At 34.5% G+C, this 13,781-nt stretch overlaps 1 protein-coding gene across 1 annotated transcript; it reads left to right on the top strand.

Moving 5' to 3' along the window:
• The first annotated feature begins 5,627 nt into the window (after window positions 1-5,627).
• On the top strand, window positions 5,628-9,471 carry LOC132751636 (beta-1,3-galactosyltransferase 1-like). Its single transcript, XM_060741833.1, has 2 exons — window positions 5,628-5,823; window positions 7,264-9,471. Exon 2 carries the CDS (start codon window positions 7,598-7,600, stop codon window positions 8,993-8,995), a length of 1,398 nt encoding a protein of 465 aa, XP_060597816.1. The 5' UTR covers window positions 5,628-5,823; window positions 7,264-7,597; the 3' UTR covers window positions 8,996-9,471.
• The last annotated feature ends 4,310 nt before the right edge of the window (window positions 9,472-13,781 follow it).

The following is a 13,781-nucleotide window of genomic DNA, read 5'->3' as shown; positions in this document are numbered from 1 at the left end:
TTATTGTTACAAGAAGTACATGTTCTTTGATTGATTGGTATTCGGGCCCAATTTCCGGTTTCTATTGGTAATCTATGGTTACGTGAACGAAATTTTATCATGTAACGAAGAAAAGGTTTAGGGGTTGATAAAAGGTATTTTTCGAATTTAAATTTTTTTTGAATATTCTGTAGAATGTACTTTTGCTAGAGTTTTGAATAACGGAATACCAATCATTTAGAAAAATATCCTAATTGCTAATTTCAACCACTTCTCGTTTCCAAAATTTTGTGTATCCCATATATTACATAAACCGCAATTCATAAAAATTTGTCTTAAGTTTGCAATCCAAGGAAATTTTTTTCTCAAATTATTTTCACTTAAGTTTTTTGAAAGATTATATGTAATATTGTATAATAGAGACGACAATTTCTTTTGATGATTATTTACATCGTGCTTTTTTAATCTAGCCCAAAACATGATTATTCTTTCGTTTGTATCAATAGATAGCGACAGGCAGCCTGTTTCTCCGTACACCATATAATTTGGGGTGGATCTTTTCATATTTAAAATATACTTAAAAAATTACTTTTTGTATGTGAGAAGTTAGCAGTGAACAGTGAGCTAAGCAAAAAGGCATTTCAATTTATATAGGGAAGGTAATGATCTGCTGTAATGCTCAGCTGTTTTGGGTATCTAGCAGGGCATTCCTAAATATAGTGTAAAAATGCTCTGCTGCAATACTCAGCTGTCTTGGCAATCTAGCAGAGCATTCCTAGCTTTAGTGAAAAAATGCTCTGCTGGAACGCTAAGCTGGCTAGGCTATCTAGCAGTGCATTACTAAATATAGTGTTAAAATGCTCTGCTGGAATGCTCAGCTGGCTAGCTAAGCTGGCTAGGCAATCTAGCAGGGCATTACTAAATATAGTGTAAAAATGCTCTGCTGAAATGCTAAGCTGGCTAGGCAATCTAGCAGGACAAGCTGGCTAGGCAATCTAGCAGGACATTACTAAATATAGTGTTAAAATGCTCTGCTGGAATGCTACGCTGGCTAGGCAATCTAGCAGGGCATTCCTAAATGTATTGAACAAATGCTTTTCTGGAATGCTAAGCTGGCTAGGCAATCTAGCAGGGCATTACTAAATATAGTGTAAAAATGCTCTGCTTGAATGTTAAGCTGGCTAGGCAATCTAGCAGGGCATTCCGAAATATTGTTAAAAAATGCTCTGGTGGAATGTTCAGTTGGCAGACTGATTCTGAGTTCCAAGTTTTATTGACATTTTCGACTTCTAGGCAATTCTTAGGCACTCGCAGACTTTCAGGAATTATCGGTGCAAATAGAAATAATGATATTTTTGACTTCTAAGGACCTTTAAGAGACTATTTCATTGTCCTGCGACTTTTTGAAAGACACTCGCAGACTTTCAGGAATTTTGGTGCCAATGCTGATATTGACAATTAAGACTTCTAGGGACCCTCAAGAGTCCATTTTGGTCGTCTGCGACTGATTCTTGGACACTCGCAGACTTTCAGGAATGGTTGGTGCCAATGGAAATATTCATATTTTTGACTTCTAGGGACCTTAAAGAGTCCATTTTATTGGCCTGCAGCGTAGTGTTGGACACTCGCAGACTTTCAGGAAAGTTTGGTGCCAATAGAGATGATGGCAATTTTTACTTCTAGGGACCCGCCAGAGTCCAATTTTATGGTCTGCGACTGAATCTGGGACATTCGCAGACTTTCAGGAATCTCTGGTGCCAATGGAGATAATGACTTTTTTGACTTCTAGCGACCCCCCAGAGTTCATTTCGCTGGTCTGCGACTGATTTTGGGACACTTGCAGACTTTCAGGAATTTTGATGCCAATGGAGATAATGACATTTCTGACTTTTAGGGAACCGCCAGAGTACATTTCTTGGGTCTGCGACTGATTCCTTGAGACTCGCAGACTTTCAGGATGTTTAGTGCCATTGCAGATCATGACTTTTTTACTTTTAAGGACCCCTTAGTCATAAGCAGAGCATTTTTACCCTAAAATGTCATTATCTGCATTAGCACCAAAAATTCCTGAAAGTCTGCAAGTGCCCTATAATCAGTCGCAGACCAACGAAAAAGACTCTGGATGGTCAAAAATGTCATAAATTGTAATTATCTCTATTGGCACCAACAATTCCTGAAAGTCTGTGACTGTCCAAGATTAAGTCGCAGACCAAAAAAATGGACCCTGGATGGTCCCTAGAAGTAAAAAATGTCATTATCTGCCTTGACATCAAAAATTCCTGAAAGTCTGTGAGTGCCTCAGAATCAGTCGCAGACCAAACCTATATTCAGAAAGGTCCCAATAAGTCAGAAATATCATTTTCTGCATTGACACCAAAATTCCTGAAAGTCTGCGAGTGACTCAGAATCAGTCGCAGACCAACGAAATAGACTCAGGAGGGTCCTTTTGAAGTAAAAATGTCATTACCTCCATTGGCACCGAAAATTTCTGAAAGTCTGCGAGTGTTGAAGAAACATTCGCAGACCAACGAAATGGACTCTGGATGGTCCTAAAAATTCACAATGTCATTATCTGCATTAACACCAAAAATTCCTGAAAGTCTGCGATCGTCCCAGAATCAGTCGGAGACCTAAGAAATAGACACTTGAGGGTCCCGTAGAAGTCAAAAATGTCATTATCTTCATTGGCACTAAATATTTCAGAAAGTCTACGAGTGCCAAATAATAAGTTGCAGACCAACGAAATTTATACTTTATTTAAGAATGCCCTGCCAGTTTGCCTAGACAGCTCAGCATTCCGGCAGGACATTTTTACACTAATTTTCAGAATGCTTTGCTGGATTGCCTAGCCAGCTGAGCATTTTTAACACTATATTTAGGAATGCCATGCTAGATTGCTTAGCTAGCTGAGCATACCAGCAGAGCATTTTTCGCACTATATTTTGGAACGCTCTGCTAGATTGCTTAGCCAGCTGTGCTTGCCAGCAGAGCATTTTTACACTATATTTAGGAATGCTCTGCTGGATTGCCTAGCCAGCTGAGCATTTTTAACACTATATTTAGGAATGCCCTTCTAGATTGCCTAGCCAGCAGAGCAATTCAGCAGAGAATTTTTACACTATATTTTGGAATGTCCCGCTAGATTGCTTAGCCAGCTGAGCATAAGAGCTAAGCATTTTTACACTATATTTAGGAATGCCCTGCTAGATTGCCTAGCCAGCTGAGCATACGAGCAGATCATGTTTACACTATATTTTGGAATACCCCGCTAGATTGCTTGCCAAGCTGAGCATAACAGCAGAGCATTTTTACATTATATTTTGAGATGTCCAGATAGATTGATTAGCCTGCTGAGCCTAACAGCAGAGCATTTTTACACTATATTTTGGAATGCCCCGCTAGATTGCTTAGCCAGCTGAGCATAACAGCAGAGCATTTTTACACTATATTTTGGAATGCCCCGCTAGATTGCTTAGCCAGCTGAGCATAACAGCAGAGCATTTTTACACTATATTTTGGAATGCTCCGCTAGATTGCTTAGGCAGCTGAGCATAACAGCAGAGCTTTTTACACTATATTTTGGAATGCCCCGCTAGATTACTTAGCCAGCTGAGTATTACAGCAGAGGTTTTTTTACACTATATTTAGGAATGCCCTGCTAGATTGCCTAGCCAGCTGAGCATACCAGCAGAGCATTTTTACGCTATTATGGAACGCCCCGCTAGATTGCTTAGCCAGCTGAGCATAACAGCAGAGCTTTTTACACTATATTTTGGAATGCCCCGCTAGATTGCTTAGCCAGCTGAGTATAACAGCAGAGTTTTTTTACACTATATTTAGGAATGCCCTGCTAGATTGCCTAGCCAGCTGAGCATACCAGCAGAGCATTTTTACGCTATTATGGAACGCCCCGCTAGATTGCCTAGCAAGCTGAGCATACCAGCAGAGCATTTTTACACTATATTTAGTAATGGCCTGCTAGATTGCTTACCCAGCTGAGCATACCAGCAAAGCATTTCTACACTTTATTTTGGAATGCTCTGCTAGATTGCTTACCCAGTTGAGCATAACAGCAGATCATTGATTTCCCTATATAAATCGTAATGCCTTTTTGCTTAGCTCACTGTTAACTGCTAACTTTTTAATTGGACTCGTTAAATCACTTCTATATTACCATATCCCCATATTTCCGCCCCATAAAGAAGAATAGGTTTTATTGTTTTATTAAAAAGATCTATTTGGATATCAATTGGTAAACTAAGTCGATTTGAGTTTCTTATTAAACTATACATTGCTCTAGTAGCTTGTAATGCTATATGCTTTTTAGTTTTAGTATATGATCCACTTTTACAAAATAAAACTCCTAGATACTTGTACTCCGTTACTACCTCTTATTTTTCGTTGTTCAAGATAAAATTATAGTTTTGTTGTCGTCCTTTAGAAAATACTACGATTTTAGATTTAGATGTATTTACAGTAAGTTTCCATATTTTACAATAATTTTCATACAAATGTAATGATTCTTGAAAACTTCAACCGATTCAGATAAAATAACAGTGTCATCAGCGTAAAGTAATATCAATATCTTCACGAATCACGAAATTTCACGAATTTCGTCTGCGTTTTGGTCATTTTGTACCGTGATTCCCATAGTGTCATTACTATTTGCAAAATAATCGCTAAGGTCATTCAAAAGATGTTCCCATCTTGTCGGCTAATCCTTGTTTACTCTTTGTTCTTTTATGTCACATCAAAGAAAAATAGGGACTTAATTAAAGCTGACAGAATAAATGACATCAAAGAAAAAGTTACCTATTGTTCATATGGCAACATATGTATCCTCTCGTATGCCCGGAAAGATGGGCACAGGCGGACGGACAGATATACAGACAAACGAACAGCTTAAAACTTTATGTCCCGGACATAAAGAAGGAAATTATTTAACAGCATGTATTTAATACATTTGTTTTGTGATTTTTTAGTCGTTTTATATTCTTTAAGTTAACTGGCTGATGCCTACAATATTGTTTAGGTTAATTATTTAGATTTTGTCACACCGTAAGCGTCGAAGCGAGGCTTAGGGTTTAAACTCAATTATGCGTGCATTACATACACACATAAATGTACTGTACACTTATATCTGTTTCTCATTTGGAATTTACAATGTGTGTAATAAATATTTAATCTGAACTTAAAGATAGATCATCGCTAAGGCAAAACAACAATTTCAAAACATATAATATTATCTCCATTTGATTATGAAATATAGCATGTTTCAGTAAATTCAGCTTACACTTTACAAAAGAAGACATTAAAATAAAAGAAGAGTAGTACTTTTACGAAACTGTATACCTACAAATGGTTTCACTTTTCTACTTACAAAAAAATGTTTGACGAGCATGAAGGCCAACATCGGTTGTTTGAAAGTTTGATTTCCATTTGTTCAAATAGTTTAATTACCAATATCGGTACTTACACCTGTAGAAAATCCGTTTCAGCAAAGAAATTAATTATTAACTACAAATATTGAAAGGCCAATCATTGTTATTGATTTCAACACGCTTAGGTTAATTCGTGGATCATGCATGTCAAAGTCTACATAAATTAGAAATTTAAAGGAATTGTATCATGGTAGAAGCTTGTACTTTATGATGTATATTAAAAAGCTTGTGCTGTTTTGTTGTTGTTTTTTTAACGACAAAGGAACAATTAATGTTAAAGCGCAATTTGTAAAAGAAATTAAAGGAATAAGATCCTGCATCTTATAAGGAAATTAAAAAGTGAAAGAATCGATGTTCACTCTGAGTTAGATGTGAAGATTTAAAAGACGAGAATGATGAGTCGGTGAGTAGTTGCTGTATTCAATTCAAGATAATAAGTGTTGATTCCGTATTCAATTTGATAAACGATTTGTACGAATTAATATGAAGCGGTTATTGAAAAAGATCAATAAATTTAATACATTTAATAAATTTAATACAGAATATACATAAATTCTATCACATACTCTGAAAATACTGAGAAAACAAACATATTAGTTTGACATCACTAAAATAAATAAAAATGACAAACGTATTAGCATATTATATGTATATGTAAGGCGATGCCTTGCCGTTTTTACGGAGTCCCAAAAGTAGCATGACTTTGTGATAAATAAAATTCATATAGTTAATTGTTGATGTTTTGTATCAGTGAATAGTGATATAGGGTTATAAAGTGCTAATTATATATTTAACTGATAAATTCATTGGGTAAATGTGACGCTAGAATGACATTGAACCTTACGTATTGCAAGCTAAAACACGTAAGGAAGAACATGCGCCTAATTGTCTTGACGCATTTAAGTCAATTTTAAGAGCTAAAAATTGTCTATTCATGTAAAGTGTCTCATTTTTATTTGTTTGGGTCGTCAGACCAAACAAATAATGGTAGCGAAATTTCAGACTCTAATGCTGTTAATTGCAAATGCCGAAAGTAGTCCGCTTTTTTGAAGCGGTTACTTCCCTTTATATGTAACACTAAGGCCGAAAAATTCAGGGGAGATCACTGCGTAAACATGGTCACATGACAGGCGCATTAATTTTCAAGCAAAATAATTCCCGAATGGTCGAAGATTAATATTGTTTTATTCTTTATAGATATACATGCTTATATAAATTCATTGTGGCCGATGGGTTTGCGCGCTCGCTTAGGAAGCGAGAGGTCTGGAGTTCAAATCCCAGTTAAGACAACTCTTTTTTTCAAATTGTTTAAGTCAAATAAACATTGGATTGAATATCAGTGTTGCAATTAGTCTTATAGCCAATTTACTACAATTAAAACACTGGAAAGCATTGGTGGCACTATACAAAAACAAATTGTTTTATAATCTCACAACCTTCACCTTTCTGACATTCTGAGACCCAAACAAATTCAGCGCCATCTGTGCTTTGATGTATCTTTCCTTTTAAAATTTCAGTCTTAATAAAAAGTATGAACAAAAAAGTGCACGTATAAGAGAGTTGTTTAATTTTAAGCAAACATTTCAATTTAACTACATTAATTTAAAATCAAATGGTTAAAATGTGTAAATGCATGTATGTTAAAGGCTTTGTACTATCATTTCATCTCCAAAAACTAGATAAGGCATTCACGAAATAGTATAAATAACTACAAACTACTTAAGCAACTAACGTTGGGGAGACCGGGCTCTTACAATATTGCTCTTACAATATTTACAGTACAATATAAATGTATTTACATTCGTTAATTTCATTTAATTTATGCATTGTTTCTGATTTTCAGGGAGTAAAATTAAACGGTGATTCTGACAACATTGAATTGTGTCTCTTTACAAACGCTCGTATTTTTGGTTGAATCAACACAAGATCGAAAATCTCTATCACGACCGAAATAAAACAATTGTGGGCTTCTATAACTTCAATGGAAGTCCTTCCTTTTATAATTCATTGAACATAAACTGATTATTTTAGTTATCATTCTAGGTTGTGGTAGCAAAAGAAACTTATCTTTAAAAAACAGTGTTTGCAATTCCAATTCCAACAATACTGTGTATTGTATTGTTATTGAAAAACATTTGGATGAAACATATTTTAAAATTAATATTTGTATAACGAAAATGCAAAGAACTGTTATTTCATCATTTAGGATCAGAAAAAAGATTTTGAACATATTGTTAATATGTGTCATAGGACTGGTAACATATGCTAGTTTACACATCATGTTGTCAAACAATGCCAAAATACCTGCAAATATAAAAGGAATGCACATGGCAACGGCGAACAGTGTTCAACATTTGCTTTTGACAGAACTTGAACAATTTACTAGGGACAGTGAAAAACATCAAACAACAGAAAGGATTATCCGAAAAGAATTCAGTGCCGGTTTAAAAGAAGATATTGCTCGTTTAAGCAACCAAAACCACAATAATAAAGATAATTATGTTCCGCTAGAAAGTCAAAAAACGAATGTTACAATAAATGAAAACAAAAGTTTTCAAAATAAAAATGCACAACTAAAAAGACAACCAAGTTGCAGCTCATGTTTCAAACACAACTTCAATTACGTGATACAAAACAAAAATATATGTCAGTTATATTCTTCAAATCAAACAATAGAATTATTAGTCCTCATCATGACGACACACAAAAACAATAGAGCAAGAGCGGCACTAAGATCAACATGGTTGTCTGTGACGAAACACAATAAAGGCAATGTGAGATACGCCTTTCTCCTAGGTGAAATTACTGATAAATGGCAAAAAGAAGCTGTCCTGGAGGAAAATAATATTCACCATGATATAATAAAGGAAGATTTCATTGACACATACATGAACTTAACTTACAAAACAATAATGGGTTTTAAGTGGGCAACATATTTTTGTCAGACAGCTCTTTACGTCATGAAAACCGATGATGATATGTTTGTAAATATTTCAAATCTTTTGAAAATGTTAACAGATACTAATAAAGAAAAACTACAGACATCTGTTATGGGTGCATGTTTATCAAGAGAAAAACCTATACGGAGTAACGAATCAAAATGGTTTGCCTCCTATGAAAGCTATCCGGATGAATTTTACCCAACGTTTTGTTCGGGGACAGGTTATGTCACAAGCATGCACGTAGTGAATAAAATATATTTGATATCACCAAATATTCCTTTCTTTCATCTAGAGGATATCTATGTTTCATTTTGTGTCAGAGCATTAGGCTTTGAGGCTCAGTCTATGCCTGGATTTAAAGTTGACCCAGTGGGAATAAATGCATGTGTTTATAAAGGTGATTATTTGATAACCGCTCATAGGATCACAACACACATGTTGCAGGACTTATGGAACAGTAAGTGTGATAGAAAATATATGAAATTATGGTATTTATTGGTCAGTCAATTTATAATGGTCATCGTGATAATTATCTTTTATGTAGGGGTGTTTTATATATTCAAAAGATATACAGACATATGCCAATACTTCACAAGTGTTCGTGAACGTTTTAGATTACATAGTTTCAAATAACATGCTTGATATATGCTGCCATTTTAACCTCTGAACACTGGACCTATTATGGCCAAGAAATCGAAGCTGTTAATGATTTCAATTATCTATGTACTATATTTAATTATACTAGTAAATTCATTCTTTATCAAGGACATTTTATTGGAAAAGCTTTAAATTCAATGAACATGCTGTTATGTAAATGCAAAGATTATGATCTTACTCCAAAAACATTATGTCAGTTCTTTAATGCCTTTGTTTCATCAATATTAATTTATTCATGTGAAATTTCGGGTTATTCTAAATTAAATTGAAAGAATACATTCAAAATTTTGTAAAAAGTTGTTAAAAGTTAGATTAAATACATGTAATACTAGTGTATATGGTGAACTTGGAAGATATCCATTATGTATTCATAGATATGTAAGAATTATTAAGTTCTGGTTAAAACTTGTAAATACAGACAATATAATATTAAAAACAGTTTACACTCAAACACTTGATTAGTCTGGATTACCTGCCCCTGTTACTACGTCATCGGGTCAGGCACAGTACAACAATGGCGGCGTTCAGCGGCGTTTTAGGAAGGTAATAGGCTAATGGATCGTGTGCATATTGAAATTGGGCACCCAAGAGATACCGTTGGCATAGTGATAGTTTGATACCATGAATTGATATGTAAGTATAAGAATTGTGTGCACAAGCTAGTTAATGTAAATAATTAATGTTAAACAAGTAGACATATATTCGGATATAACAATGACACGCATAATTTCGGATAACGCAAAATTACCTTCGAGACAATGTTAGTTCAGTACTTGTAATTATTTGTATGATGTTTTCGTAGTTTATTTGAGTTGGTGTAAATTGATGAGTACATGCGGATATTTGAATAGCTTTGGCAGTTCTTTGATATAATTGAGTTTACTTATAAATTTCTTGATGACAATAAATTTATTCTATTTATCTGTTTTGTTGTTATTTCAAGGAAGTAATTTTACATTACTGTTATCAGTGATTCTTGTCCAATTTTCAAAACAAGCTGTGACTGAACTGAAGGGAAATACAGGGAAAAAATTACTGGAACTTATGGAGTCTGTTATATTAACAGGAAAATCACTGTACACATATGGATTATGTTTGTGAAGTGAAAGTAAGTTAAACTGATATAAATCATGCTACATCTGTATGAAAGTTTAGTGTTTTCACATTTATAGGCCATATCCTGGTTGTAATATCTACTGGGAATGTAAGCCTTATTTGGCCAACCATCATAATTCATATAATACAAAAAAAAATCTAGAATAAAATATTTTTTACTGTAGAAGCTACCATTTTTGTGTCGCCTCTACGGAGTAGTGGCGACATATAGGGATCACTTCTCCGTCGTCTGTCTGTCCGTCTGTCCGTCTGTCTGTCTGTCTGTCTGTCCGTCTGTCCGTCCGTCCGTCACAAAACTTGTCCGGACTACTCCTCATAAACTACTGGTGCAATTTCATCCAAACTTTACAGGAATGATCAGTACCAAGTTTAGTTGTGCATATTGTCAGGATTTTTCCGGTTCAATGATTTTTGTCAGAGTTATGGCCCTTTAATAATTTTTAATTTTAAAGTTTGTCCGGACTACTTCTCTTATACCACTAATGCAATTTCAATGAAACTTTACAGGATTGATCTGTAGCTCAAGTCCTTGCGCATATTGCACGGGTTTTTCCGGTTGAATGATTTTTGGCCGAGTTATGGCCCTTTGATAAAAAGGTTTCTTTTTCTGTGTGTTGCCAGATACACAAAAGCTTGTCCGGACTACTCCTCATAAACTACTGGTGCAATTTCATCCAAACTTTACACAAATGATCAGTACCAAGTCTAGTTGTGCATATTGTCAGCATTTTCCGGTTCAATGATTTTTGTTTGAGTTATGGCCCTTTAAAAATTTTTATTTTTTAAAGTTTGTCCAGACTACTTCTCTTATACCACTTATGCAATTTCAATGAAACTTTACAGGATTGATCTGTAGCTCAAGTCCTTGCGCATATTGCACGGGTTTTCCGGTTGAATGATTTTTGGCCGAGTTATGGCCCTTTGATAAAAAGGTGTTTTTTTCTGTGTGTTGCCAGATACGCAAAAGCTTGTCCGGACTACTCCTCATAAACTACTGGTGCAATTTTATCCAAACTTTACAGGAATGATCAGTACAAAGTTGTTAGTCTAGTTGTGCACTGTCCGTCTGTCTGTCCGTCTGTCACAAAATTTGTCCCAACATGAAATTGGCCATCATGAGGCGACACATGTGATTACTGATCGCTCTTGTTAGATAAAAAAATCATGATTTCCAAAAGAAATTTGGGGAAATCATTTGGAGAAAAAAATAATTAGTGCTTCGGATATTCAACTGTAATAGAGAATGATTTTCAATTCTGATTTTGTAAATTACCTGTTGCTGTTCACATCATTTGGCGGCCTCTTTGATGTGCAGCATCAACATTTAATTTGTCACTTCTTGTAATGAAACAAAAACATTTCAACACATTAATTAATATGTATAATGATTTGTTTGTTTTGTTTTGGGTTTAATGTCACATTGACACAGTATAGGTCATATCGCGACGTTCCAGCTTTACTGGTGAATATATAATTGTTTAGGGATCAGGAATAGATAAACCAGCTGAACACCTGCCTTTTACCCTTAGTTTTTAGAACCCCAGTGACAATGTAATTATAAGCTTAAATTTCCACAAAAAAAAAAAAAAAAAAATGTTTTTTATTGCAAAATAAATACTGTTGGGAAGTTAAATTTTTAAGTTTTGCAGTACATTAACAGTGAGAAAAAAAATTTTTTAACCTAAAATGAACAATCACGCAAATAAATCCAGCTTGAGTAATTTTTTTTGGGAATATTTTATTTTCATGGGATTTTTCCAGTATGCAAGCTTAAATTTGAAACCTGCCAAGTGTCCGCACAGATATGTATATGACGTTGATTTACTCCAGATAAAGGCTTGGGTGTTTTATTTTTTTATTTTTAACATGATATACAGTAGCAAATGCTGAAGTTTTGGATATACTATTGTTTACTCTGCAAATGATTATAGCTAGTGTAAGAGGTCAGGTATTGCACTCATGATGCAGTGTCTATTCTAGGAGGGGAAATTGGGGGATTTACTCCTATTTTTGAGAATTCCCCCCTATTTTTTCAGAGGCAGGGGGACCATTTTACATAGAGAAAGAAGGGAAAAAACGAACAAATGTAATAAATTCTCACTTTTCGAAAAAAATCCCCCCTGTTTTTCAAATCCTAGAATAGACACTGATGATGTTCAAATTTTCAATGTCGGCATTCTGGAAATAGACAAGATATTACCATTTAAGAAAATTGAAATAAATTTTGTTATTTAGTTTTAGAAGAAATATGCATAAAATGTTCATAACATAAGGACTGATAGATCTCGACAATCACTGGACAAAGAAAAAACTGAATCAGACATTTTTCGGTGCCGTCAGGGTTTGGTGGTTGTAGGGTTTTGGTGGCCCCTGACCAGTAATAGTTGTTTATTTTTCAAATATCTTTGTAGTTCATCCCAATCAGGCGACAAAGAGTTGGATGGCATCCAATGATACCCCTGCCTTGAGCAGATAATACTTAATACACTGCATTTCTATATGTTGTTGTGTTAAGGGGGACCTGAAACCATGGATAAAAAGAAGAGCACTTACAGAAAGATTTCTTGTTCAAATAATATTTTAATACACCTTTTCTCTTTTCAGGTTATATTCAATGCAGCTTTATTACAAATGTAATGTATATATTTCATTAACATTCATTGCATAATTGTCAAAAACCATAATGTACTAAGTACAAAATTTGTTTATACTGTACAACTAAATCTTTTTGCATCGGCTTGAGAATAAATGTTTTAAGGTGTAACCAGGCACATTCTGCACTGCTGAGTTACCTCTAAACAGTTACATCAGAGCCTGATTGTCTTGACAGTATTAACAACGTGTGTTTGATTCTTTAAGAGTCAAATTACAAAAAGTAATATTCAGTTAGTATAATAATGATTGACAGTATTTTTAGGAGTAGTGCATGAATTGACAACTTCATTTGTATCCAAAAATGATGTCATACTCAGCATCCAGACTATTCTTGAAAGGTGTGTCGGAATAACATCCTTTCAAAATCCATGACTTGTTTAAAATGGGAAAAACAGTATTCTGTCTAATATGCAAAGGAAAGCATGTTCATATGAGTGAATGCCTTTAGAGGTTTTCATTCATGTATGTAAAAGCAGTCCTTTAAAAAGTCAGCAGACAGCATATTGATAATTCTAACTGCAGATAACAATTGTTGTTTGTGATTGTTTTCAGACTATGGACCATGGATATTCAAAGTCGACTACTCTACGTGAACTGGAAGGTACAAGGGCAGCAAGTTTTGTTTCTTTTGATCATGGGTATTTTACACCAAAAAACAGTACACCCAAAAAACAGGTCAAGAGAAAACATGAGTGTACTACACCTACTGGAAAAACACCCAAACATGCTGTGAAGTTTTGTGTGTTGGAGGTCAGTAATGTTCATATACCAATGTTAAATGGATATGATGTGGTTAGCAATGCCCCACTTTTGAACATTGAACACATAAGTTTTTTGTCTCTATGATTGTTTTTGTTGAATAGATATTGAACATCTTGAAATTATTTAAGTTTAGGCAAAGCTTTTGTCTCTGAAACTGAAAATAAGCAATAAAACAATATACCAAGTTGCAGAGATTTCCAGAGTTTACTGTGACAACTATTTTTGACAA

Source organism: Ruditapes philippinarum, unplaced genomic scaffold (assembly GCF_026571515.1).
Source record: "Ruditapes philippinarum isolate M1 unplaced genomic scaffold, ASM2657151v2 ctg3617_1_1_1_1, whole genome shotgun sequence".
Classification (NCBI taxonomy): Eukaryota; Metazoa; Mollusca; class Bivalvia; order Venerida; family Veneridae; genus Ruditapes; species Ruditapes philippinarum.
The sequence above is the reverse complement of the archived record's forward strand: the minus strand, read 5'-3'. Positions and strand labels throughout refer to the sequence as shown.

Bases quoted from the DNA above. Each gene is read 5' to 3' on its own strand.
- LOC132751636 (XM_060741833.1), top strand. From the start codon at position 7,598: ATGCAAAGAACTGTTATTTCATCATTTAGGATCAGAAAAAAGATTTTG.